This window comes from Monodelphis domestica, chromosome 4, assembly GCF_027887165.1.
Source record: "Monodelphis domestica isolate mMonDom1 chromosome 4, mMonDom1.pri, whole genome shotgun sequence".
In the NCBI taxonomy this organism is placed as follows: Eukaryota; Metazoa; Chordata; class Mammalia; order Didelphimorphia; family Didelphidae; genus Monodelphis; species Monodelphis domestica.
The window spans coordinates 453,876,915-453,904,432 of NC_077230.1; the positions used below are offsets into that span (position 1 = coordinate 453,876,915).

Consider the following 27,518-nt stretch of genomic DNA (forward strand, 5'->3'; position numbering starts at 1 on the left):
TTTGGCTCATTACTTCCCACTTGAGAGTAAAGCCATGGAAATCTCTACATAAGGATACGGAATAATTAAGTGAATTGCCCAAATCACCTCTCTCCCACTCAAAGGAAGCCACTGAATGGGAAGCCCTGATATCTCAATCTCATTCAATCAATCCACCATGAACTTTAGACTAAGGTTGGGGAAGTCATGGTCTAAGAAGAGAGTTCAAACTGGCTGAGAAAGTGTGGTGTGAAGATAATTTTAGGGTTGTGACTTAAAATCTAGATTTAATTGGCCACCAGGGGAAATCTCAAATAAAATACCCAAATCAGTCTGGAAATTTATGGTAATTTAATTAATATAGAGGAAAGGAATTTAAGAAGGAGGAGGGAAGAGGATATAGGATTTCTCCTGCCTGGCCTGTGCCAGGGAGAGTTTAAAATTCCCACCTCTGGGTCTCTGAAGAATATTAGAGGCTTCTAAGAGGATAAAGTTGGAAAAGTAAAGGAGGAAAATTCAGCCAGAAACTCACCACCCAACCGGACAATAGCTTGTAGCCACTCTAAGATGCCAAAACACCCAGCACACTGCTATCAGCCAACTCTGCCGCAAAAGGTACCAGAGAGAGGAAATGAGCCAATATATAGACCTTTCACCCTTGTGTCCCCTCCTCTAAATGCCCATTCTTTTAGAGTTCTCATCTTCTTTGATTAGATTATATCTTTAGAGTTACTTAACACTTCTTTGTTAAGTTCACCTTTTGTAAGTTACTTAAACTTTTTGTGATTAATTTAACCTTTATAGATACCTTTTTCTATTAAATTCTTAAAATAGACTTAAATTAAAGTTCTAGCTTCACTATAAGGTAAGAGTTAAGTACCTTAATTGTTCACTGAGGAGATTACAACTTTATCTTCCCCTTGTGAAGGTTAAAACTGTAAATGCCAAAACTCTGTAAAGGTTTTGGCCAAACTGTAAAGATAATTTTAGCGTCTTGACTTAAAAAAATCTAAAAATAAGTGGTCGCCATGGGAAAGTTCCCAAATGTGAAAATACCCAAGTCATCTGGGTTTTATGGAGATTTTAATTAATATAAATGAAGGAATTAAGGGAAGGAAAGAGAGAGAGAGAGAGAGAGAGAGAGAGAGAGAGAGAGAGAGAGAGAGAGAGAGAGAGAGAGAGAGAATAGACAATCAGTAGAAAAGGGCCTAGGCCAAAATGGCCTAGGCCTGAGCCTAAGGGAGAGTGAATCAGTCTTTATCACTCACCACAAGATCATCTTCAAGGAAGTTCTTTCCCTCTGGACTCTAACTATGAACTCCAACCCACTACCGAACTGACTTCCAATCCAAAAACTCTGAACTCCAACCTGAACTGCCTTCTCCTTTTAAAGAAATTTTCTCTTATGTCACCTCCCCTAAATTTTCACATCTACCAATCACAGTAGGCACTTTTTCCCAGGACTGCCCATTCTTAGTTCTCATCTTCTTTTGTTCTCACCTTCTCTGATTAGATAAAATCCTCTGAGTACTTCACACCTTTTTGTTAAGCTTGCCTTTTGTAAGTTGCTTGACCTTTTAGGTAATTTAACCTTTATAGGTACTTAGCACCTTTTTATTAGATCTAAAAATAGACCACCTAGCTTAAGGTTCTAGCTTTACTATAAGGTATGAGTTGGGGACTTTTCATTATTTAATCAGGAGTTTATAACTTTATCTTCCCCTAAGGTACTGTCTGAGTAGGGTGGAGTAATTTTAAAAGTTCCCAATACATTCCTGATCAAGTACCTCCATTGTTAAAAATGGGGAATAGCTTAATCAAATCTTCTAAAGTACAGTCTGAGCAGTTTTTTAAGATTCACACCCTAAAGTATGGTCTAAGTAGGGTGGAGTAATTTAACGTTCATAATCCCCCCTGATTTTGTTAGACTAAGTATCTTTATTGTTAAAATCAGGAAATAACTAAATCCAATCTTCACAGTGGTCACCCCTTGGAAGGCTGGTAGAGCAACAGGGAGCTGATCCAGAAGTTAACAGATTCAACAAGCAGAAAGGGGAGAACATCAATCCCCTGAGAAAGAATCCACTAGAAGAGAAGCAAAGCCTTGGGCCTCAGTCTCCCCTTCCCTCTTTGACCAGAGAAGCAACTCATAAACTCCCAAAGTCTACTGGATGGGTCATCACCATCATGGCAGAGTTCCTAGCTCACCAGAGAAGAGCATTTGCATCATGGACAAAGCTGGACCCTGATTCAGAGTTCTATAAAGGTGCTAGTGCTTCTGATCTGGCCTCAGACACTTCCTGGCTGTGTGACCCTGGGCAAGTCACTTAACCCCAATTGCCTAGCCCTTACTGCTCTTCTGCCTTAGAACCGATACTTGCACCAACTCTAAGAAGGAAAGGGGCTTTTGTTCGGTTTTTTAATGCTGGTGGAAATTCCATTTTTGAATTTTAAGGACCCAAGCAAAGGGTTATCCAGAGGCTTTCAGTTCCTCCTTTGCCAAATATACCCTCTAAGCTGGAGCCTACACTTCCTTAGACTCCATATGTGCTTGTGGAAGGGTATGCCTTCCCCTGCTTTGGGGGGATGTTGGTGTATTCACAGTTCTCATCACAGCAGCTTAGTAAATATCTCTTCCTAAAAGCTAATTGAATCTATCTGACTAATTGATTCCAATGGGGTCTCAGAAACACATCTCCTAGCCTTTGGGGGGAGGGAGAGATGTTGGGGCCCCAAACTCTTGGCATGATTATTCCAGACAGAGCATCTACTCAGGAAAGCTACGTGGTGCAGTGGCTCGAGTGCTTGGAGTCAGGAAGACTCCTCCTTCTGGGTTCAAATATGGCCTGAGATACTTACTCTGTGCCTCTGGATAAGTCATTTCAGCCTGTTTGCCTCAGTTTCCTCCTTTGTCAAATGAGCTGGAGAAGGAAATGGCAGACTAGCTCTATGACTCTGGTCAAGTCTCTTCATCCCATTTGCCTCAGTTTCCTCCTTTGTCAAATGAGCTGGGGAAGGAAATGGCAGACTAGCTCTATGACACTGGCCAAGTCTCTTCATCCCATTTGCCTCAGTTTCCTCCTTTGTCAAATGAGCTGGAGAAGGAAATGGCAGACTAGCTCTATGACTCTGGTCAAGTCTCTTCATCCAATTTGCCTCAGTTTCCTCATCTGTCAAATGAGCTGGAGAAAGAAATGGCAAACCACTTCACAACTCCAGTATCTTTGCCAAGAAAATCCCCAAAATGGGTTCACAAAGAATGGGACATAACTGAAAAATAACTAAACAATCTCCAACGGTCAATCCCAGTGGGCGACTGTCAGGTTAGTCACCAGCCCCTCAGGTGGAGGATCTTCAGACCATACCAGGAGGACCTAAAGAAGTCAACCTTGGTACCCAGCCTTACAGGGTTCTTCTTCACTTCTGGTCCAAGAGGGCTCTGATTTCACAGTAGAGGAGTTGTGAAAGGTCCCTTTATGCCACAGCAACCGATTCAAAGTCCCAGGCTTTACAGGAAGGGCCAGGCTCTCCCTCAGGTCCCCATGCCTGATTTTTCCATCCGTGATATTAGATTTAGGGAGATAGAAGGTATTGGTTGAGGAGGCCCATGTGGACTAAATAAAGAATACAAATGTAGTATGGAAATTTCCAGAAAATTCAAGAAGAAAAGACATCATTCCCAATGTCTAAAGCAGAAAGAAGACCCATAAGCCCCGGGGGGTTTTGTTTGTTTGTTTGTTTTGGATCTTCCCAAACTACATCTCCCATGAAACCATGGTGAATTGGAGTCCCCATCCTACAATGATCTGAGAGAAAAGAACTATGTCTCCCATGATGCTCTGAGGGATCTAGGACTATACTTTCTGCAATTAGGTGGACAAGATGCTGGTATTAAATCTCTCTTGCTACCCCAAGAATTCCTCCTTCTTGGAGGGCCAGGAATTGGGAAGAGCCAGGCCTATGCCCCAGACCATCTTCCCTGGTGGCTATTTTGGACGGAAATGCCAATTGATCTTAGACACCTTGGGCAAAGGCACTGAGTACAAATGGGCACTTGTGGGTACATTCCCATCCTGCACCTGCTGAGGTTCCCATTCAGCCTCTCCAGCTCCCCCTTCAGCCCCTCTTAGTCTCCCAGAGACGGCCCCATTCCCTTCCACTCTTCATCATGTCTGCCCCATTCTTTGGCATTCACCCTTCAAATATTTCTTTTCTCTCTCCTCAAAGCCTTTCGCTCACCCATCAATTCCGTCCATCTGTGGCTGCTCTCTGGTGTTATATTTAAAAATAGTGGAAGGCCCTAAAATGTTATATTTAAAAGAGTGGATGCCATAAACTGTAATATTTAAAAGAGTGGGAGGCATAAACTGTAAGAGTTAAAATGGTTGAGGTTGTAAACTGTAGTGATTAAAATAGTGGAAGACTTAAATTGTAGTAGATATAAGAGCGGGTGAGTAAATTGTGACCGCAGGAAATATATTTCACCACAGTGTCTTGTTTTAAATCAAATATTTAAGGTGGTCGCCAGGGAAATATTCCCAATTTATTAATATACCCAAGTCAACTGGGTTTATAGAGATTTTAAATTAATAATACAATGAGGAACCAAAGAAAGAGAGAGAGAGAGAAAGGAAATAAATGAGAAAAGAATAGGCCGGCCCAGGCAGCCCTGGCCAACCCAGGCCTAAGCCCTAAAAAAAAGATCAGTCAGTCCTAATCACTCACCATAAGATCTGTTCAAGCGAGGAGTCTCCCCAGAGGTAGTTCCAGCCAGAGTCAGCCTCCCTTGAAAGACCTCCTTAGAGATTGTCTCTCAAGAGCCTGTATATCTCAAGAGATTTTCTCAACAGTCTGTCCTTTTTCTTATATAGCGGATTTTCTCCTATGTTACCTCCCCTAAGTTCTTCCATCTACCAATCACAGTAGACATTTTCCAAAGGACAGCCCATTCTGAATTCACAGCTGAGTAGATTAATCCTTTTAGTAATCCACACCTGAGTAGGCTAGAATCTCTGAGTAAGTTTTTTCCTCTTTGCTCCTTTTAAGTTCACAAGTTGCTTGACCTTTATAGGTACTTAGCACCCCTTTGTAATTCTAAAAATAGGCATGACTTAAGTATAGGTGCAAGTATTTTTCATTGTTCTGCAAGGAATTTTCTTCCCTAAAGCAGTCTTAAGTATGGGTGGAGTAGAGGCCCTCCCATTTCTGATATAAGTAGAGTTCTCACATTTTAGATCTAAGTAGCTTCACTGTCAAAAATGGAGAATAGTCCCAATAGGGAATTGTCCCAGTGGAGAATTCCCCAATGGGGAATTTTTTAACATTCATAAGTCTGAGAAATTTTAAGATTCACACTGGACACACTTTTCTCTGTGGGCATCTGCCCTGGTCCTCCCTCCATTATCCCTCAGCCTTCTTTTCACTCAAACTCACCCCTTTACCCCAGGATCTGTCACAAACTTTCTCCTCTTGAACTCTTTGCTCTTCAGCCTTCTCCTCTGCTTCTTATACACTCCCAAAACTTTTTTGGTAACCCTTCCATCTTAGAACCAGTACCTAGTATTGGTTCCAAGGAAGGAGAGTGGTAAGGGATAGGCACTGGGGGTTAAATGACTTGCCCCTAGGGCAAAATCTTGAACCCCAGACTTCTCATCTTGAGGCTTGGCTCTCAATCCAGTGAGCCATCTAGTCAACCCCTCCTTCTGGAAGCTTTTAATCACACTAAATGTCTTATATATTCATCTCTTCCCCACTATTCTCCCTCTTATAAAGATCTTCATACTCACTCTCTTGGTATCACATCATGATATATGTAATTTAATATTTAGATATATTTAATATATATTCACATACTATAACATAACATAATATCATATCATATACTTAATATAATATAATAATATATTAAATGGAGTCAGAAGACCTGAGCTCAAATCTCAACCAGGCCATGTACTACCTGGTTGGACTCTGGACAAGACCTTTTCCCATTTCTGGACTTCAGCGCCTGAATCTGAAAAGTGAGGGATTGGACTAGGTTTCTTACAATTCTATCATTCTATTATCCTATTCCTGTTCCAGGCACCCAGGTTCATAGCTTTGGTGTAGCCCTTGACCCTTCCTTCTCTCTCCCCTCCCTTATCCAATCATATGCCAGTTCTTGCAGATTCTATCTCATGTCATCTCTGGTACCTGTTCCCTTCTCTCCTCCAGCACCACCCTTGTTCAGACCCTCGTCATCTCTCCTACTTACAGATTCTCCTTTCTCCAGTTCATCTTCCATCCAACTCCCCAAATAATTTTTCTAAGGCATAGTTCTGACTACATCACTCTTCTGCTCTAAAACCTCCAGCTGCTCCCTATTCCCTCTAGGGTAATAGACAAATCCCTTAACCTAGTGTTTTAGGTCATCTACATTTCTTTCCCATTTTAACTTATCCTACTCTTCTTCACATACTTTAGTCAAATGATAAGACTAGTTTTTCCTCTTATAAATGTTGCTTCTAGAATTTCCTGAACTCCAGGTGCTTTTTATCTAGCTCCCACCTCTAGGCATTGATATAAACTGTCCCCCAAGTTTGGAATGCACTTCAGTTTCACTTGTCAACATCTTTCCATTTCTTCAAGACTCACTTCCCTTGGGGGCAACTGGGTGGCTAAGTGGATTGAGAATCAGGCTCAGAGGCAGGAGGTCCTGGGCTCAAGTCTGACCTCAGACACTTCCTAGCTGTGTGATCCTGGACAAGTCACTTCACCCCATTGCCTAACCCTTACCACTCTTCTGCCTTAGAACCAATACCCAGTATTGATCTAAGATGGAAGGTGAGAGTTAAAAAAAAAAGACTCACTTCCCTAGTGAAGTTTTCCTTGATCTTTTCAGATAAAAAAAAGAGTACTCTTCCCTTTCAACTTTCCCTAGAGTACTAAATCTCTCCTTTGTTCCCATTGTATTCTATTTGGTATTATTCTTATCTATGTACATATCAATTCCCAACCTCCCCCTCACTGTAAATTGTGAATCTCCAGCACCTAGCAGTCTCTTTCACATAGTTTTAATTGAATTCCAAGTTCCAGTAATAATATCCTGTGTTTTATGTACCAAGACCACTTTCACCTGTGATATAGCACCTAGAAACACCCCCACCTCATTCATAGATCTCCCCAAACAAGCTGTCCCAGGTGTACAAGGTCCACTGTGGGTTCACATCTGCTTGGGACCACAGTACATCAGTGTATGCAGTAACAAAGATATGGTAAGCTGATCAACTATGAAGGTCTAAACTATTATGGGCAAAAAAGGTCCCAAGATACCCCCAAGAGACTCATGATGAATATGCTCTCCACAGACAAAGAAGGAACTGGTGGAGTCTGACTGTAGATCAAAGCACACCATCCCACAATTGTCAAAAATTGTTTCTACGTATAAATAAATAAATGAATGAATGAGTGAATAAATAAACAAACAAACAAACAAACGAATGAATGAATGAATGAATGAACAAGCGAATGAATGAATGAATGAAAGAAAGAAAGAAATTCAATTAAAAATAGTTCTGGTAATGCCACTACTGGGTCTGCATCCCAAAGAGACCGTTGAAAGGGGGAAAGGACCCATGTGTACAAAAATATTTATAGCAGCTCTTTTTGTGGTGGCAAAGAATTGGAAATGATGGGGGATGTACATTACCTTAGAGAATGGCTGAACAGCTTGTGATATATGTTGGTGAGGGAATATGATTGTGCTATAAGGAATGATAAGCAAGATGATTTCAGAAAAAGCTGGAAAGATTTGCTGGAAGGGATACAGAGTGAAATAAGCAGAACCGGGACAACATTGTGGACAGCAACAGTGATATTGGATGATGGTTATGTGGGGAAACTTGGCTCCTCTCAGCAATCCAGTGGTCTGGGACAGCCCTGAAACACTAATGCCGGGGAAGGTTCTCCACCTCCAGAGAAAGAACCGTGGGAGTCGTGGGAGTCGTCTTTCACCTCAGTGTACTTCATGGTTTTATTTTGGGGTTTTGATCATGTATGACTTTTCTCTTACAACAAGGACCAACATGGAAATGGGTTTTTCATGACATTGAAAATAAAAATTTAAAAATCATATTCATAGCCACCCACCAATGTGTTTCCTTTTATTAATGAGCAGAAGGACACAACTCAAAGCAAAGCCCAATAATTCAGGGGAAGAGAAGGGGAAGTCAGGTATTAAGTGCCTACAATGTGCCAGGCACTATGCAGAGCACTTTACAAATATTACCTCCTTTGATCCTCACAACAACCCAAAGAGGCAGATGCTATTACTATCCCCATTTTACAGTGGAGGAAAATGAGACAGCCAAAAGTTAAATAACAAGACTCGAGTCACACAGCTAGTAAGTGTCTGGGATCAAATTTGAACTCAGGTCTCCCAGACTCCAGACCCAGTTCTCTACCCATTCTGCTACCCAACTGTCTACTAATTAAATAGTATAATAAAAAAAAAAATAGCCAAAAGAACATTCCCATCATAGGGTTTCTTGCACCCTAAGGGTCTCTGTTTCATTTTTCTACTTCAGCGAGGAGCAGCCCTCTCCTTCCAGGCACTCAGGGTACTCTTTGGTGGCCAAAATGATACCCAAAAGTGAACCCAAGAGGAACAACCTTCCTTGTTGTTCAGTGGCCCCAGTTGAGGCAACGACGCTGAAAAGGTTTGTCATTTCCTTCTCCAGTTCATTTTACATATGAGGAAACTGAGGCAGACGGGGTTAAGTGATGTGCCCAGGGTCACACAGCTAGGAACTGCCTGAGACCAGATTCGAACTACCCACCGGGCCATGGAGCTGGAGTTTGCTCTTCCCCAAATGCACCCACTATCGGTGGGAAGAGCGGGCAGAAGGGGAAGTCTGTGGAGAGGCACACACCCGGAGGGAGGGAGGGAGGCCGGTGGAAGACAAGTCGGAATGCTATCGGCGCTGGCGTGGACACTAGCCTCTAAGTCCCAGGGGCTTCCCCGCCCCCTTCGCCTCTGCTCGCACTGGTCTCGCAGGGCCGGTGTCCGCAGGGAGGACCTAGCGCATCTCCTGCTGCTTTCGCACGATGCCTTTGCTGGGATTGTCCTGACTCCGCGGGCTCCGCTAGGGAGGCTCCAAGGGCCAGGAGCGACGGAGCGAGCCCTCGTCTGCCTCTGCCTGAGCCGGAGTCTTCGGCTGATGCTCCCCGAGGCGGAGAGGGGCCTCTTCTGGCTCTTTTGGAGTCCCCCATCCAGGCACGGGACAGGCAAAGTCCCTGAGCGGCTCCGTCACTCCCCGGTCTGGAGCGCCTGTCAGTCATCTCGGCCTCGACTCCGGTAGGCTTTTTTGTTCTTCTTCCCCGCAGGGAGCCAGCCCGGGGAAGCCGGAGCGCCAGTGCCCGAAGGCATTGTCTCTCCCTTTAAAGTCCTCCGCCTGCTCGCGGTGCGCAGCGCCTTTGTAGGAAAGCCCCGTCTGACTCGGGTTCGTGTCACTCCGGGCGGGAGAGCCCACTGCCTAACGGGATCTGCTCGCGAACGCCTCGGAGGCTGCCCTCCCGGAGAGCCGCCGACAGCGGTCTCTCCGGGCGCCCCGTCCCTCCCTCCACACTCCAAGTTTCATCTCGGTCTCCAGAGCCCGTGAATGGAATGGGACGGATCCTTCGAGAGAGCCTCCTAGAGGCACGGCCAGCGTCCTACACCGGCGTTCTACGTCGTGGATGCTCCAAGCCCTTTTCCCTGCCGCTCTGTGGTCTTAGGGCCTTCTCAGTTCTGACATTCCATGCTCCGACAGCTTGAGATTCTTCCAAAATGATGACAAAAATAATAACGACCGAGGCTCGGATCCTTACTAGCCGTGTGACCTTGACTAAGTCCCTTCCCCCGGGCACCTCAGTTTCCTCCCTCTTCAAATGACTAAATGACCCGGTCCAGCTGTAAACCCGGAGAGCCTATGATTCTCCTCCCCCAGCGCACACCCCCAACTCTGTCCCCGCCTTTCCTGTCCCCCCTCCTTCTGGGCTCCCCAGGCTCCGCCCCGCGCTCTCATTAGGCGGTAGGGGGCGGGGCTGGGCCGGGCGGTGCAGGTGCGGGGCCGGAGCAAGCCAGCGGGCGGGAGGGAGGGAGGGAGGGAGGGAGGGAAGGAGCGGGCCGGGAGCGAGCGGCGGCGGCGGCGGCGGCGGCACCACCATGGGCCCGGCCCGGCGCTTCCCGTGGCCGCTGCTGCTGGTCTGGGCGGCCGCGGCCGGGACAGGTAGGAAGCGGGCTCGGGGCGCTGGGTTGGGGGTGAGGGCGGACGGGGAGGCGGGAGGAGGACGGGCACGGCTGCTGCAAAGGCCAGAACAATGCGATCTATCCGCAGACCCCCCTCCCAACTCCCCCCTCCCCATCCCCGCGGCCCGACCTCCTTGAGCATCCCTGGTCGGGCAGACCCCGCGTTCTGTGCCCTCTCCGCGCTTGGCCTGCTCTCCTCCCCTCCCGTCCTCTGCTCCCCAGTGCTGTTTGAAATCTCTTGGCATCTCTGCGTTGCCTCTCTCTTCTCCTTCCATTTCGAACCCCGAGCCTCCGAGGTGCTCCTTCCGTTGTCTAGCGTCCGTCCCCCCCCCCCAGTCCCCAGCTCCATTTAGAATCTCCGGCCCGGGTGTCTGAGCCCGCTCCCCCCTCCCCACCGCATTTGGAATTTCCTGTCCTCCCCGCCTTCCATCCCTTGCCGCTGTCCCCGGTCCCGGGGTCCAGCCCCAATCTCCTGGCCGCTTCCGCGCCCCAAGCCCTCCCCGCTCCATACGGAACCTCTGGCACTCTCCCCTCCCTCACTGAGCCCAGTCTCGCGCCTCTCCCTACTCCCCCCTTCATACACACACACCCCCGACAAAGAAAGGAGCCAGCAGCCCTGCAGGACGGGGTGGGGAGCGGCGAGGGGCAGACGCATCCTTGGGCTGTATGTCCCAAGTCCCGATGCTCCGCCTGGCCGGATCGGGGGCCCTAGCTGCTTGGGTTGGGGACCAGAGGGAGAAGCCGGGCAGCCGGAGTTTCGGAGGGAGGGATGCCGCAGCTTACCTATTCCCAGCACCGACACAGGCCCCAGCTGAGCCCCGGGACAAAGAGGCCCGTCTCTGTGCCTCCTTCCTCCCCATCCCTCTCGTCCACCATTCCCTACCAACTGACTCTTCCCGCTATCCCCTCATTCCTTCTAGCCTCCTCCCCCTTCCCCTACTCCATCCCTTTCTTCCTGACCCTCAGATCCCTGTCTCAGTCCCATTCCTGCCACCCTTCTCCCGCTGTCCTCTTCCTTCCCCTTTGGCCCCCTCCATCTCTCCCATTCCTGTCCCCATCCCTGGCTCTCCTTTCCAGGCTTCCTGGCCCCCTCTTCATTCATGCCCTCCCTCCACCCCTGCTCCTCTGCCTTTCCTCATTCCCACCAGATTAGGGTCTAAACTGGAGACGTTGGGTTTGGATGAAGGTGGTTATGAGAATCCACAATGGGGGGAGGGAGAGGATTCACATCCAAGCCAGACCCACCAAACCTATTCATACATGCACACACGGGAAGGACAATGTGGGATGGTGGAAAAACCACTGGATCTGGGCTGAAGAGGCTAGAGCTCAGCCCTCTGCTGCTTACTTATCTATGTGACCTTGGGCAAGTCCCTTCCCTCTTTCAGCATCAATTTCTCCCTCTGTCAATTGAAGTAGTTGGATTAGCTATTCTAGCCCCATAGTCCATGTTCCAAGCTCAATTCCATATCCATACTCTCTGTTCAAAGGCCCCTTCCATCAGATATCCTGTGGTGCTGGGACACCCAGGAATCTGTAGCCACAGCCTCCACCTTGACCAATCCACCACCCTTCAAAGGCATAGAAACATACAGACCAGTGGGTAGAGGTCCCCAGGAGGGGCTCCCTGGAGAGGCCACTGAAGAGACAGATGCTTTGCCTATGCTCCTGACTTGTGGTAGGACCTTATCAAGTACCCTCTCTTTCCAGGCCTCAGTTTCCCTCTCTTTAACCTAAAGGCAGCAGACTAGAAGAACTCTAAGGTCCTTCTCAGCTTTGACATCCCATGTCCTTCTGTAGCCCTGACAGTCTTCTAGCTCTAACAATCTACATTCTATTTCCTTCTGACATGCTATGTCCCAAGCTCCCTCTCAGCCTTGACATACAATATTCTAAGGCTCATTCCAACTCTGACATCCTCTGACCTAAGGTCCCTTCTGGCTCCGAGGGACCATGAATTCCAAGGTCCCTTCTGGTCCAGGCATTCTACATTCTTGGTTCTAACCTTCCAAGTCCAGGTTCTCTTGCTTTAGGGCACGGGCATCTCCAGGCACAGGTCCAGAGAACTGAGTGCCCAATATCTCTGGCATCAGAGCATCCTCTTCCTAGGACTGTCCCAGAGACGCTCCTACTATTTCTCATCCAGAGCAATTCTGCATTCCTTCAGCATCCTTGCAAACTCCTTTCATTTCTCCCTGTCTCCTGGCAGTCATCTTACAAATTCCATTGTACTTCTATCTTCACAGAATCATGAATTCTTCACCTTTCAGAGTCACAGACTCTCAGGATTCCAGAATCAAAGCTTTGCAAGCCTATCCTAGAGTCTTTGACTTATGCCCTCAGAATCAAAGCCTCACAAACCCAAGATTGGCATTCAGGCTCCAGAACCTGAAAAGGTTCCTGGGTTCTATCTTGCCTCTTCCCATAAACTCTGGGAGCTGACAAGAATCACTCACTCTCTATGCCTTAGAGACAGACCTAGGCTCGAAGGACAGCTCATAAACCCTACAGACCCTTCCAGTCAGAAGCTTGGAAATCTGAAGGCTCACATGTAAACTCTTCCAAGTATATCCTCTAGGATATGAAGACTCGGCCTCTAGATCTTCAATGATAGACTTTAGAATGTGAAATTGAAGAGCTCTAGAATCTTAGATTTGAGGCTCAGTCTGAGTCATAGAATCTAGTGCGTCCAGTCGAAGAACACAGTGAAAGGCAGTTATGATATGAAGGGAGGACTCCATGACTGGGAATCAGAAGACCTGAGTTCTAGTCCTGACTCTGTCACTAGAGGGTCACCATATGGTCTTGGGAGAATCCTTCTAACCCTCTGAGCCTCAGTTTCCCCAACAGGAAAACAAGAAGGTTGGACTTGATGATGTAACTATGAGTCTAGCTTGGGCATTTTATGACCTTGTCCCGCAATTTTAGAGGTTTGGGGGGAGTGAGTAAGAAAAAGTATTCTTTAGGCTCCTAAGAGCTGGTCTAGAGCCTCTGGTCTGGCTCTGAGCCCTTTCTAGATCTCCCCACAGAGCCACTGACTCGACACTCTGGGAAGGACATTTGAAGGTACTAGAGGGAAGGCAGGATATATAGGAACACTAAGATACATGTGGAAACAGACACAAGAAGAAGCAAGAAAAGAGGAGACACTGAGACACAAAGAGAGACCAGTGGCCACCCTACTTCCCACCCACCCCCCAAGAAGACTGGCTGATGTGTGTCTTGCCATGTTGATGGAATTCTGGCTTTTTTGAATGGGACCCTTCTGAGTCATCCATGGGAGGATGCCTTGGGGTTGGGGGGGGGGGAAGGAAGAGGGAGGGAAAGGTCAGAGCAAAGTCCAAATCCTTCAACTCTGCAAGTCTAAGGGTTGGAGGGCAGGGGCAGGACACTTGGGTCCCTTATGGGCTTGGTGAAGCCTGGGGGATGAGAATGCCTGGGTCCCTGAGGTGACTGGGCTGGGGGTGGTTCATGCTGTGCGAGGCAGCCCTGTCCCCGCCGGGACAAAGCCGGCTTTCTCTCCCCCAGGGAGGGAGATAGACAGACCTATTGGTTCCCAACCCCCCATAGCACCAGTGAACTTTTCCTCCATAGTCCCTACTCTTCAGGGACCCAGGCATTCTGATAGCCAGCCCTGGCAGGCCCCAGGTAACCCAGCCCTCCATTCTTCCCCAACTCTGAGGTCCCCAGGCTAGTGAGGGTGCTTCCTGAGTGACACATTGGGACACCTCAGGGAAGCCTCCTAGGAATCCCCGCCCCCGGCTTGGGCTTCAGCCCAGCATGTTGGGAGCTCAGGGAATCCCAGGAATGCGGGGGCCACAGGGGGGCTTTGTGTGACTCCAACTGCTGACTCACCCTCCCCACCCCCACCAACATTCCCCTGCCAGACCCAGGAGTCTGGGTCCCTGAGGAGCAAGGCCTGGGGGTCCAGAAATGCTGATCTCTGATTGGATGAGAACCCAAGTCTCTAGGAGACACCTAGATCTCTGGGAAGCCAGATGCCTGGGTGCCTCGGTGACTGGAAGCTCTAATACCTGGGTTCCCTGAGTCCCTGGGACCTTGAGAAAGTGGAGCTGAGGGGGAAGCCAGATTCAACTTGGGGCCTGGCAGTACAGATGCCCAAAAGGCCCCTGGGATACTCAAAGCCCAGTCTGCCCAAACCCAAGTCCTTGGGAGACTGGGTGCCCAGGAGCCCTAATGCCCCTCGAGGCTGTAGCAGGCTAAGAGCCCAGGGCCCTGGGCCTCTCAGATGAAGGTAAAGGAAGGAGCCTTCTGGGGCCTGGGAAATGGCAGTGAGGGCGCCTGGGAGAGGAACCCAGGCAACTGGGTCCCCGAGGTGGGGTGAAGGAGGCCTTCCAGGAAGGGAGAGGTCGGTTTGGGTGCCTGGGTCCCTGAGGTTGGAGGGGGAGGAGAGGGATCTGGCGCCTGGGTCTGGAAGCCTGGGGGTGGCGGGCAGCCGGGAGCCTGGGTCCCTGGAATACAGGCGCCTTTACACCCAGAGCTGGAATAATCGGGGCTTTGTGCAAAGGATGCTCCGGACTCGGCCATTGATGGGGGGCGGGGGGCGTGGAATGTACCACCTCCAGGAACCTGGGGGGGAGGGAGTTGTTCAGAATCTTGGGAGCCGGGCTGGGGGGAGGATGACCTTCTCCGCTGAGCGACCTTGAGCCTCCCGCGGGGATTCGCTGACTCAGCGCGAGGGGCGCGCGCCCTCCCCCCTTCTCTGCCTTTTTGATTCCCCCCTTCCCTACGATCGGTCCGTCACCACGGAAACCCGACTGGTGACAGCTGGGGCCCGGATGCCTGGGGCCCGGGCGGGGGGGAGGTCAGGAATCCGGGGTCCCTGAAGAGATGGGTCTGGGGGGGTCAGGATGAGCTGTTCTGGGAGGGGAGGGGACTTGAGAATCAGGGCGCCTGGGACTTGGAAGCAGAGTGGAAGACAGGGGAGGACGACTCTTGGGTTCTTGTCCCTATCCTTGCCATCCCTCTCTTCTCTCCCTCCAACTCCTCCTCCTCCTCCTGCTGCGCCTGGCACTATCTCTATGGCAATGCCCCGGCGCTGTCAACACAACCTCAGGTTTAAAGGGCCCGCGCCGGAGCCTGAGCCCTCTGGCCCAGCCTTCAGCCCCCTGGCCCAGCCTCCTCCCTGGGGCTTCGGGCTCGCCCCTCCTCCTTCCCAGCCACCCCCTCCACTCCCAATGGACACAAAGGCTCGGGGGACATTAACATTCCTGCCACGAGCCCAGCTTGTTACTGAGCCTGGGAGGGAGACACACAGAGACCCCCCAGGGACAGGAGGGGGATGGGGGCCAGGAAGGAGGGGGGCAGGGGGGATGAGGAAGGGGCGGATGGAAACCGTGACGGAGCATCTGACTTAGGGAGAGAAAGGCACGCTTCGGGTGCCCAAAGAAACTGGGGGATGGGTTGGGGGAAACATAAAGGATGCGATTGGGGTGCAAATGGAGTCGGGCCGCGATGGGGGATGGAAGTTCTGTCTATGCCAACAGGGTCGGCCCAGGGGGTGCAGACTGAGAATGTGACCGTAGCCGAGGGCGGGGTGGCAGAGATCACCTGCAGACTACACCAGTATGACGGCTCCATCGTTGTCCTCCAGAACCCTGCCCGGCAAACACTCTTCTTCAATGGCACCAGGGGTGAGGCAGGCTGGATGCCCCGGCCCTTCCTGGGGGGAGACTGGGCGATGAGCAAGCCTGGGGCCCTGGGTGGCAGGTGGAACTGGGACAAGTCCCCACAAGCCCCAGCTAGCCAGTCCAGCTTGGCTAGGAAGGGAAGGATGGCTGAAAGGGGAGGGGAAGGGTGTGATGGGGTGGAGGACAGGAACAGAAACAGACTCCTAGGTTGGGTCGGTGGACAAGGGGCCGGCTGTGGAGGTTGGGGGACTCAGGAGTCCTGGGGCTTCTTTCACTTCCCCTCTGATCTCCCCCAAGCCCTGAAGGATGAACGTTTCCAGCTGGAGGAGTTCTCCCCACGGAGGGTCCGGATCAGGCTCTCGGATGCCCGACTAGATGATGAGGGGGGCTACTTCTGCCAACTGTACACAGAAGACACCCATCACCAGATTGCAACCCTCACTGTGCTTGGTAAGGTCTCCTCAAACCTGTCCAAAGCCTCAGCTTCTGCCTTGGAATCAATACCAAGTACCGGTGCCAAGACAGAAAAGTAGTCTTACCACTAGACTAGGCAATGGGAGTTCAGTGACTTGCCCAGGGTCACACAGTTAGGCTGGACTTGAACTCAGGTCTTCTGACTCTGGGCTCAACTCTCTGTCCCCTGAGCCACCTAGCTGTCCCTCCTCAAACCTGTCTGAAGCCTGAGAGGTTTTGGAGCCTGCTTACCTTTTCAGCTCTGTGACTCAGATGGAGCTCCCTCAGACTTGGTACTTGAGGCCACTTTGGTCTCTGAGCTGAACTGCTCTGAGTCACATGACTTCCAACAGGGCTCTCTGATCACAGAGTAGAGCCTCCATTCCCAGATGTCTATTAAGTAACAACCTACTGTGTGCCAGGCAACTGGAGTCTAATCAGTCAGTATTTGCAAATGCAACAAGGAAAATGGAACAGATCCAGCCTGAAAGAGGCTCAACTTCTCCTAGGGGAATCCAAAATGTCCATCTCTATGGATAGACATGAGAGCAGCTAGATGTCACCATCATGCACAGAGCCCTCGGCCTGGAGTCAGGAAGACTCATGTTCTTGAGTTCAAATCCAGCTTCAGACACTTACTAGCTGTGTGACCCTGGACAAGTCACTTCACCCTGCTCGCCTCATCTATCAAATGAGCTGGAGAAGGAATGGCAAACCATTCCAGTGTCTTTGCCAAGAAAACTCCAAATGGGGTCATGAAGAGTTGGACCATACAGAATAACATAGATAGACATGACCTAAGTAGCCAACTCAAAGTAGTGTTGGATGGAGGAGGCACTCAACTGTGGGGATGAGGGAAAGTTTCCCTTCAGAATTGAATCAAAAGAAACCAGGGGACTAGTTAGATCACTTAGTGGATAGAAAGCCAGATTTGGAGAAGGGAGTCTTCTCCAAAGATTCAAGCCTAGCCTCAGACCCTTGACCCTGGGCAAGTCATTTAACCTCTATTGCCTAACCCTTACCACTCTTCGGTCTCAGAACCAAGAACGAAAGAGGGAGGGAGGGAGGAAGGAAGGAAGGAAGGAAGGAAGGAAGGAAGGAAGGAAGGAAGGAAGGAAGGAAGGAAGGAAGGAAGGAAGGAAGGAAGGAAGGAAGGAAGGAAGGAAGGAAGGAAGGAAGGAAGGAAGGAAGGAAGGAAGGAAGAGAAAGAAAGAAAAGAGGGAAGGAAGAAAAAAGAAAAAAGAATGAAGGAGGGAAGGAAGAAAAAGAAAGGAAGAAAGAGAAAGAAAGGAGAGAGGAATGAAGGAAGGAAGAAAAAGAGGAAAGAAAGAAAAAGAGAAAGGAAGAAAAAAGAAAGAAGAGAAAGAAAGAGAGAGAGGAAGGAAGAGAGAGCAAGAAAGGAAGGATGGAAGGATGGAAGGAAAGAAGGAAGAAAAAGAGATAGGAAGGAAAAGAGGAAAAGAAAGAAAGAGAGAGAGAGAGAGAGAGAAAGAAAGAGAGAGAGAGAGAAAGAAAGAGAGAGAGAGAGTCCAAAAGGTAAAGGTAAGGAGGAAGAGTCTGGGCTCCCTTCTCAGCTCTGACCTGCCACCACCTTGGTGTAGATTCTCACTGCCTCACACCTGGACTATTACAACACTCTGCTGGTAGGTCAGCCTGCCTCTAAGTTCTCCCCACTCCAATCCATCCTCCACTCAGGCACCCAAGTGATCTTCCTAGAGCACATGCCATTCCCCTACTCAATCAACTCCAGTAATTGGCTATCATTGGCAGCATTAAATGTAAAGGCCTCCATTCGGCCCTCACAGCCTGCTCCCCCCCCCCCCACTCTTGTGCCTTCAATCCCCTCTGAAGCACTCCTCCATGTTGTTCCTCACCTGAGCCATCTTTCCACCCAGGCGTCTCCTCTGGCTGTCCGCCATGCCTGGAATGTTCTCCTCTTCTTTCAAGTCCCAGCAAGAAGCTCCATCTTCCACGAGAAGTCTTTCTTGCCCCCCCCCCCCTCGTTCTAGTGCCCGTCTCCCATTGATTGTCCTGCAGTTGGCTGCATGCGGCTCCAGGATGGGGCTGGGAGCTCCTGGAGAGCGGGGACTGCCCTTTGCCTTTCTTTGAAGCACAGTGCCTGGCACGTGGGCGGCATGGGGGCCCCACAGAGATGGTAGCTGTAGCATCAGGTGTGAGCAAAGGCAGGCAGTCCATCCAGCAAGGCTACCTCAGAAGGGAGGGGGAGGAGTGTGTGTGCTTCCAGGACACACACCAAAGGATCAGCCCCTGCCCTCACGGAGCCTCCTTTGTATGAGGGGAAAACAGCATGGAAGGAGAATACAAGGGGGGGGGGGAGGGGGCAGTAACAATTGGCAGGTTCAGAAGCTTCCGGAAAGAGGCACCAGAGAGAAGGGAGTGTGTAGGAAGCTTGGGGGTAGCCTGTCCAAAGGCTTTTTTTTTTTTAACCCTTATCTTGGATTGTGGATCCGAGGCAGAAGAGTGGTAAGGGTTAGGCAATGAGGGATAAGTGACTTAGCCAAGGTCACACAGCTAAGAAGTGTCTGGGGCCACATTTGAACCCAGGACTTCCTGTCTTTGACCCCGCTCTCAATCCACTGAGCCACCTAGCTGCCCTCTGTGCAAAGGCTTTGAGAGGAGAGAGGGGAGGGTCATCTAGGGCCAGTCCTCTCCAATGAGGAAACTGAGTCCCAAAGAGAATAAGTCACCTGGCACACAGTAGTTGCTTAATAAATGTTTATTCACGAGTGGTGAGTGACAAAGCCCTGGTTTGAACTGACTGCAGTCAAGGGGAGGGGTTCACCGGCATCCCCACTCAGCTCCCCTCTCCCTTCCTCTGTTGCAGTGGCCCCAGAGAACCCCATAGTGGAGGGTCGGGAGCAGGCCGTGGAGGGCGGCGAGGTGGAGTTGAGCTGTGTGGTGCCTCGATCCCGACCTCCAGCCATGCTGCGCTGGTACCGGGACAGAAAAGAACTCCGAGGTCAGAGGAAGCAGAAGGAGCGTCTGGGGATGGGGAGGGGAGGGACGGCTGGGGAATGGTCTGGTCCCTTCTGATCACCTTCAAGGGGTGATCCTCGAGGGCTGGGCCACAGGGGAGCCTTCGGGGGTGCACTGGGAACCCAGGCTCCAAGGGAACTCTCCTCGCTGGGCAGGTGTGGACAGCCGGCAGGAGAATGGAAAGGTGTGGAGTGTGGCCAGCACAGTGCGCTTCCAAGTGGACCGGAAGGATGATGGCGGCATCGTGACCTGTGAAGCTCAAAATGCAGCCCTTCCTCCAGGCCACAGCAAGCAGACGCAGTACGTGCTGGACGTCCAGTGTAAGTGACCTGGCTCTGGGGGGAGGGCCCTGCACCCACAACACACCAGGCTAAAGGGACCTTGGACACTCTCCACTTTCACCGCCTCTTTGGAGGGATAGGGAAACTGAGGCTCAGACATCACTGGACCTAACCAGAGACATTTCACAGATGGGGAAACCAAGGCCCACGGAGATCATAAAGTCACACAACCAGCTCTCCCATGGAGATAATCTGGTTCAACCTTCTTCTCAAGAGCCATACAACCTTAGGGTTTAGCTCCACTAAGTGTGATGATAGATCCATGATGGTGAACCTATGACACACATAGCCATTTTCAGTGGCACATGGCCCCATATAGAGAAGTATGGGCCGCATGCCGAGGACGGTTTTTCCTCGAAGTGGCACACCACCTGAGTTATACACACACCAAGCTCAAAAGGTTGCCCATCAATGGATCATAGCCTAGATGTGACAAAAGTCACAGGGGTTCGGGGGAATTCCGGAATGGGGTTTGGTTGAGTTTATGGGGGGAAATCTGGATTGGAAGGACTTGGGTCCTCTAGATGTCTGTCTCCCCCCCTCCCAGATCCGGCTCCCTGGGGCTCCCCAGGCCCTAGAATATTAGTTAGGCACCAGCCAGGGAAAACAGGCTTCGTCATCACAGCCTGAACTCTCTTCTTGCCTGCTTACTTCAGTGACTGGGCAAGTCACTGGATTTCTATAGACCTCAGTTTCTTCATCTGTAACATGAGGAGGCTGGACTAGGAGATTTCTGAGGGCCCCACCAGATCGAAGCCTATGATACAAAAATAATTACCAGCATTTACATTATCTCAGCTAATCTTTACAACAACCCTCATTATCCTCACTTTATAGATGAGGCTAAATGACTTGGCTTGTGTAGAATTTGAGGTAGAATTTGAATTTGAATTTGAATTTGAATTCAGATCTCCCTCCCCTTGCACTGTGCCACCTAGCTGTGTGCCATCTTCTCTATTTTAAGGAGGTCAAACGAGGTTAGGGACGGGCCAAGAGCTAAGAAATAGGAAAGGTGGAGGACTAGAACCCAGGTCACCCGATCCCCGGCCAGTCTTCTGTCAGAGCTCTACCACTTAGAGAAGGGAGGAGGCCAGGTGTGGATTGGGGTCAGTTCTGGGGTAGAAGAGAGAAGGCTCTCCATCTATACCTGGTATTTGCTGGGCCTTCCTGCCTCCCCCCTCCCCAGCTTTGACCTTCCTGGCTCCGTTCTGCTCGCAGACTCCCCCACGGCCCGGATCCACGCCTCCCAGGCTGTGGTGAGGGAGGGAGACACCTTGGTGTTGACCTGTGCCGTCACAGGAAACCCCAGGTCAGAGGAGGGGGTGGTTGGGGTTGGGGGTCGCCTGGGTGTAGGGGGATGGAAGGTGGATGGCCTTGGGATGCCTGGGTCCCCTCCCGGAGGGAGAGAAGGGAAGGGTCTGGGAGCCTAAGATGCCTAGTCCTGGGGGTCCCCAATGGGGAGGGAGGGGGAAGGGAGTCCCTAAGGCCCAGGGAGCAAGGACTAGGCTGGCCGGCTGCCTGGGCCCTTGAGCTCTTTGGCCCCTCCTCGCAGGCCAGGGCAGATCCGGTGGAGCCGGGGGAACGAGTCGCTCCCCGAGCGGGCAGAGGCGGTGGGAGAGACGCTCACCCTCCCTGGCCTCACCTCCCTAGACAACGGCACGTATACGTGTGAGGCCGGGAACAAGCACGGCCAAGCGCGAGCCCTCTACGTCCTGGTGGTCTACGGTGAGGCACTGGCGGGCACGGTGGGGGAGGGGCGGGGGGCCTCGCGGTGGGCGCACTAAGCCTGCCTTCCTTTGCCCAAGCAGACCCCGGCGCCGTGGTGGAGGCCCAGACCTCAGTGCCCTATGCTATAGTGGGGGGCATCCTGGCGCTGCTCGTCTTTCTCATCATCTGTGTCCTGGTGGGCATGGTCTGGTGCTCCGTGCGGCAGAAGGGTAAGGGGGCGGGGCGGGGCAGCGGATTGGCGAGAGTCGGACGGGGCGGGGCTTGCGCGGAAGGCACTAAAGCTGGGGGGCGGGGCGGGGCGCCTCTGCCTCCAATCCCTGTCCAGGACTTCTCCGGCCTTCAATCACCGATTGGCTCCGAGTCCCCGGGTTCCCATTCGTCTCTCCGGATGCTCTCATTCGCCTTTTCCCACCTTCCGCAGGCTCCTATCTCACCCACGAGGCCAGTGGACTGGATGAGCAAGGGGAGGCCCGCGAGGCCTTCCTCAATGGGGGCGATGGACATAAGCGCAAAGAGGAATTTTTCATCTGACCCTTCCCGGACCTCCAGCCCTGGCCCTGGCCCAGGCTCGGTCTCACCAGTGCAGAATGGAACCAGCAAAGGCTCTGACCTGGGCCAAGGGCCACTTGGGAGTTTTCCCCACCCCTAACGTCCAGCAAGGCAGGGAAGGCGGACACCTGGGCCCTGGGAGGGAGGTTAGGGTTGGGGGCCCATGTGAGATGCCTAAGGGGTGGGGAATGGGGAATCAGGACATCTGGGTCCCCAAAGGGGCAGGGACTGGGATTCGGGGTGTCTTGACTCCCTCAGGGTAGGGGCTGGAGGATAAGAATACTTGAGTCCTGAGAAGGAAGAGGAGACTTGGAGACCTGGGTCTCTGACGGGCCAGGGTGGGGGTAGGGGGTGGGAGTAGGGGTAGAGACTGGGGGAGGGGGGTGGCAGGGTTGGGGAGCAGCCTGGGGTGGGGGTAGGGGACTTGTCTTCTCCAGGATCCCTCCCTAGGTGCTGTGCCAGCCATTGTGAGAGTCCCACAGACATGGGGACTGCTCTTTGCAAAGCCATGTTCGCACGGTTGGGGGGAGGGATGGGGATTCTGTGTCTTTGTCATAACTCGTGATGGGGGAGGGGGGCCTGTCCCCCTCTCCAGGCCCCACTACTGCCCACAGCTTGGGCTCCCCCCACCCACCACATGCCTCCCCTGGACCCCCCTTCCCCCTACCCCCAGGACTCCCACAGGGCTCTCCCCCACCACTCCATCCCTTCTCTCCTTCTCCAGGCCTCCAGGGGGAGGGGCCCAGGGTCCACGTGTGCGTCTCTGTGGTTTTATATATAATATATTAAAAAATGAAAATTCTGTATTAAAAAAAATCAGATTTCACCCCCCACCACCACCACGATCCACCCCCATTCCAGGCCTTTTTCTTGTAAAAACACGTTTTGTACGGGGGGAGGGGGGTACGGAGGGGGTGGCAGCCCCACTAACCACCATTAAACTAAGGAGAGATTAAAAATCGGCCTAGTTGTCTGTCTGTGGGAGTGTGGGGCAGGAGAAGGAAAGCAACTGCGTTTAGAATGTGGAAGATGCCCCCACCCCCACCCCGGGAAAGGCGGAAGAAGGGATGTGGGAAAAGCCTCGGGGAAATATAGACGGGAGAAAGAACGAAATCCCGAGAGAGGGTGAAGTAATCCTAAGAGGATCTGCCGAGGAGTGGAAGGACGGAGAAGCCCCTAGGGTGTCAGATAAAGGAAGGAGAGGGCGTAAGGGACCCCGGAGCTTCTCCAAAGGAAAGGGCTGATTCTTGGGAAAGCAGGAGGTGGGGGGTGACGGTAGACAAGCCAGCCCAGCAGGACATTAGGTGGCCTGACCAAGAGCTGGGGAAGTGGGAGATGGCTCAAGGAGGGGCAATCAAATATGGGGTAGAAGCGAGACAAACTCCGCAGAAAGGTCAGGAGTAGGGCCACCCTCCCCACCCCGAGCTGGAGGCGGGGTACTAGGCATTGCACGCCGCCCCCCTTCCCAATTCCGCCGTAAATCAGTACGCGCATGCTCTCTGGCCCAGGACACAGACCCCCCCCACCCCACCCCGCCCAACCGACTGCAGATCCGAAATGCAAATCGCTGCGCCCCTGCGTGGCCCAGCCAGAGGATATGCAAAGCCAACCGCCCCACGGGCCCACACGTGCGTGGGCAGAGCCCCCGACTAATGAATACGCTGTGGCTTCATGGCCCCAGACCATGCCTCCCTAGCTCTGTACAGAGGGGCTGAGACAGGAAAGGAACTTTTGAGATCACCTAATCCACGGACGCCATTTTATACTGGGGAATTGGGAGAGGATACGAATTTCGGACTAAGCAGCCCTTGACCCTGTCCCACTCTGTTAACAAGGTGCACGGTCCCCACCCCCATCCTCGGTCTAGAGGGAGTCCCCTCCTACAGCAGCTGGCCTGAGGCCCCGCCCCAGTTCTACCAAATTCAAGAGAAGCAGGGGAGGCGGGAACCCATGGGGGTCTCTGATGAGCAGCTCCTGGCCCGCTTTCCCCTGCACCCCGGCCGGGATGGTCCGACCCGCCGCGCAGGCGCCCTGGGACCCGCCCACCCGTCGCTCCGCGTTTCCCCCCGCCCGCCGCCGCAGCCGTCGCCGTCGAGGTTCGCTCTGCGCACGCGCCGAGGCCCTGCGTGCTGCCGCCGCCGACCGGAGCGAGCGGAGCGAGGTCGCCAGCGGTGGTGAGTGCCCGGGGGAGTGGAGGGGGCGGGGCGCGCGCGGGGAATGCCGGGAGCCCGCGGGGCCGCTTCCGCGCGCCTTCCCGCCGGCCCCGCCCCTCCCACCGGCCTAGGAGCATGGCGGCGCCCGGGGCTCGTTGTCCCTTGGCACACTGGGGCACGGTGGAGGAGTGGGCCACCCTAGGGCATCCTGGGAGCTTAGGGCAGGCGGCCCCTCTGCATTGTGGGAAACTACGGGCCGCAGTGTCCCAATGCGTCCTGGGAGCTGAACCATCGCAGCCAGATGCATCCTGGGATTTGGGTCGCTGTTCCCGGTAGAATGGGGGGAAATGTGCCACACCACCCAGGTTGTCTGGGGAGCTGGACCGAGCTCCTACCTTTTGCATTGTTGAAACCGGGGCTCTGCCTCGGTGTCTGTTGAGATCGAGGTCAGATTCGCTCGACGCATTGTGGGAGATGTGGCAGCTGGGGGCCATAGGAACCTGGGGCAGTCTGGGAGCAGGGACGAGGTGCTCTGGCATTTTGTTGGAACTCCCTCGTAGTTTTCCTGTTGTCTGGTCCTTAAAGCTGTACCCTGTGGAAGCTGACCCTCGATGACCCCGGGTCTCTTGGGAGCCTTACTGGAGGGCCCCAGTCATCCCCAAAAGGAAAGTTGAACTTATACACCTTGGCATTCCCTCCATCCTTGGCCCCAGGGCATTCTTGGAGTGAGTCATTCATTCGGTATTTGCATTTATTTAATTTTAAACTCTTCCCTTTCTTTCAGTTTTAGAATCAATACTGTGTATTGGTTCTAAGGCAAAAGAGTGGTAAGGGTTAGGCAATGGGGGTGAAGTGATTTGCCCAGAGTCCAAGGCTTGGCTTTCAATCCACAGAGCCACCCAAGGGCTCCTGGTATAAGCATTTATTAAGCTTCTGCTGTATGCCAGGCACTGCTAAGCTCTGGGCATACTCAAAGAAACAAAAGACAGTCCCTGCCTTCAAGGAGTATAAACAAACATATAGTTGAGAACAAGACACACTGCCTTGGACACTTTTTTGTTGACATTACAGGATCTTGGTACCTGGGTGTATCATCAAAATGTTAAAAAAACATCTGGCCCCTCCACCTAGTTATTCCTTCCCCAGCAAGGCCTTACTAACTAACCCTTTTCATTGAGGCTCTGCCTGGGCAGTCATTTGCCCACTCTGAGCTTTAGTTTCTGCCTCTAAAAGTGGCACCAATGGGAAGCCAGCCTGGGACTGGGCAGGCAGGAGATGCTGAGGGAATGTGGAGAGTGGTGACTCAGCTCTGTTCCTGAATAACAGCGATTCCTGCTCAGTGTTCCTGTAAAGGCCAGAACTACTGGAAAGAAGAAGCCCTGCTGTGGAAAGCTGGCTGGGGGGGGGGAAACCCCGTACTGCTGTTGCTGTCACTGCTGGACATCCCCTCCTAGCACCCTCCCCCAGCCATGACAGAGACCAGAGAGACTACTGAGACTGGGGGCTATGCCAGCTTCGAGGAGGAGGATGAGGAGCTGTCCCCAGGTGAGGTGCCAAACACAGCTCTCTAATGAAGCCACCTTTGCAACTTCCCAAGACAGGCAAGGAGCCAGGGTATTCAGAAAATGGGAGAGAGCCTTGGTCCTCAGAGGGAACTTTAGTCCTGTAATCCTTTTGTGCTGAGCATACCTAACTTGAATCTCCCCCTTCTTGTCAGGCCCAGAGCACCCCTCTGATTCAGACTATACCCTCTCAGAGCCTGACTCAGAGGAGGATGAGGAAGAGGAAGATGAAGAAGAAGAAACAACAGATGATCCAGAATATGATCCTGGCTACAAGGTGAAGCAGCGCCTCGGTGGGGGGCGGGGGGCACCCTCTCGGAGGGCCGCTCGGGCTGCCCCGCCCCCAGGGCCCCAACCCTGTGCCCTGTGTGGCCGCCCACCCCCTGGGGAGGGTGCCTCGGCCCCTGGGGGCCCACCCTGTCGGCTTTGCCGTCCAGCTGCCCCTCAGGCAACAGCCTCTGCTCGAAGTGCTGCCCAACCCCAGGTGGGTGAGGAGGAGGATGAAGAAGAGGATGAGGATGAAGGGGCCACCTCCACTGGAGGTGATGGGCCCCCTGGGGATGAGGGGGGTGCTTACCACTGCACAGAATGCGAGGATTCATTCGACGACCTTGGGGAGCTGCATGGCCACTTCATGCTTCATGCCCGAGGGGAGGTGTGAGGCCAGCCCCTCCTTGGAGGGTGGTTGCAAGTTCAGTGGGTATAGGGCTGAGACAAGGGATCACTGGGGGATGTGGAGCCGCCAATTAAGTTTTTATCTTCTGGACAGTAGCTGTGTTAGGGTTCGAATAAAGCCAGATTTCTGTGTGTGATGGTGTCTATGTAAGTGTGACCCTTGGCTTTTGGCCCCCCGCATCCCCTCAAATAGAGTCCAAGAACCCTGAGGCTGTCAATTGAATCTTAGAACCACAGACTTAGGACTTTAGGATTGTGTTATCTTGCAGTCATGGATTTGGGCTTTTAAATTTCTTATGATACCTAGAACTAAAAAGGACAGTAGACAACATCCGGTCTGACTCCCTTCCCCATTTAGCAGATGAGAAGATTGAGATCCAGAGACAGCAGTAATTTGACAGATCATAGAGGTAATGAGGTAGACCCAGGACCTCAGAATCAGAAGCCTTAGACCTTTAGACTCTTGGCATCATCCCCCGGGAAGCCTTGATTACACAGATGCTATGTGCAAGGAATTCCAGAGAGTTGAGGTGTTCTGATACCTATAAAATAGTCTCAGAGGTCCCCCCATGCCATATACCAGGTTCCTAAGACATTTGGGAGTGGGTGAGGGGAACAGCAGAAGGAGCATGGGAAAGAAAGGTTTCTTCAGGAAATGGGGCTGGAAGGACACCAGGGATTCTCAGAGTCTACCTTGCAGGTTCGATGACACATAGACAAAGATAGAACATATGATCAATGAAGTTCTGGAAGTCCAGTCTGGCCAGATCATGCCACGAACTGATGTGTGTATATGTGGGTGTGGTCTATTGGAGCTTGATGGCCAGTGGTTTTAAGTGCCCAGAACTAATAGAGCCAGGGTTGGTCACGAAGAAGGACAGGGGCATGTTTTGGGCAGTCTCAGTCGTGTGGAGGACAGATTGGAGGAGTGACGTATCAGAGGCAGGGAGCCACTAGTTTAAAACCCTGGGAGTGGAGAAAAGGGAGGAAAACTGGAGATAGAACTGAGTAGATTTGGTAACTGATGGGATATGTAGGGGAAGGAAAATGAGTTGAGGATGACTGAAAAAGTGAACATGGGTGATTGGAAGGATGGTGGCAGGAAGGGTTGCCAGCATGTGTTAGATGTTCAGAAGGGGGAAGACTTGCAAGGACAGATATTCAGA

At 52.0% G+C, this 27,518-nt stretch overlaps 2 protein-coding genes across 6 annotated transcripts; both read left to right on the top strand.

Annotated features, from left to right (window-relative positions):
* The first annotated feature begins 10,065 nt into the window (after positions 1-10,065).
* CADM4 (cell adhesion molecule 4) lies at positions 10,066-22,921 on the top strand. The gene is made up of 9 exons (XM_056796976.1): positions 10,066-10,223; positions 15,751-15,897; positions 16,192-16,344; positions 19,193-19,327; positions 19,500-19,664; positions 20,904-20,994; positions 21,238-21,410; positions 21,494-21,622; positions 21,835-22,921. The coding sequence occupies exons 1-9, from the start codon at positions 10,160-10,162 to the stop codon at positions 21,942-21,944; spliced, it is 1,167 nt and encodes a 388-aa protein (XP_056652954.1). The 5' UTR covers positions 10,066-10,159; the 3' UTR covers positions 21,945-22,921.
* A 582-nt stretch (positions 22,922-23,503) lies between these two features.
* ZNF428 (zinc finger protein 428) lies at positions 23,504-26,484 on the top strand. 5 transcript variants are annotated; one of them, XM_003341040.4, is made up of 3 exons: positions 23,504-24,136; positions 25,442-25,660; positions 25,833-26,484. In XM_003341040.4, exons 2-3 carry the CDS (start codon positions 25,585-25,587, stop codon positions 26,336-26,338), a joined length of 582 nt encoding a protein of 193 aa, XP_003341088.2. In that variant the 5' UTR covers positions 23,504-24,136; positions 25,442-25,584; the 3' UTR covers positions 26,339-26,484. The 5 variants fall into 5 exon arrangements, with proteins under 5 accessions (XP_003341088.2, XP_056652960.1, XP_056652959.1 ...); XM_056796982.1 differs by having other exon boundaries at positions 23,977-24,136; positions 25,442-25,716; XM_056796981.1 differs by lacking the exon at positions 23,504-24,136 and adding an exon at positions 24,190-24,856.
* Positions 26,485-27,518: the final 1,034 nt, after the last annotated feature.

Coding starts and splice junctions, on each gene's coding strand:
- CADM4 (XM_056796976.1), top strand. CDS start 10,160: ATGGGCCCGGCCCGGCGCTTCCCGTGGCCGCTGCTGCTGGTCTGGGCG. Junction 10,224..15,750: donor GGCGGCCGCGGCCGGGACAG/GTAGGAAGCGGG, acceptor CTATGCCAACAG/GGTCGGCCCAGGGGGTGCAG. Junction 21,623..21,834: donor GTGCTCCGTGCGGCAGAAGG/GTAAGGGGGCGG, acceptor CACCTTCCGCAG/GCTCCTATCTCACCCACGAG.
- ZNF428 (XM_003341040.4), top strand. CDS start 25,585: ATGACAGAGACCAGAGAGACTACTGAGACTGGGGGCTATGCCAGCTTC. Junction 25,661..25,832: donor GGATGAGGAGCTGTCCCCAG/GTGAGGTGCCAA, acceptor CCTTCTTGTCAG/GCCCAGAGCACCCCTCTGAT.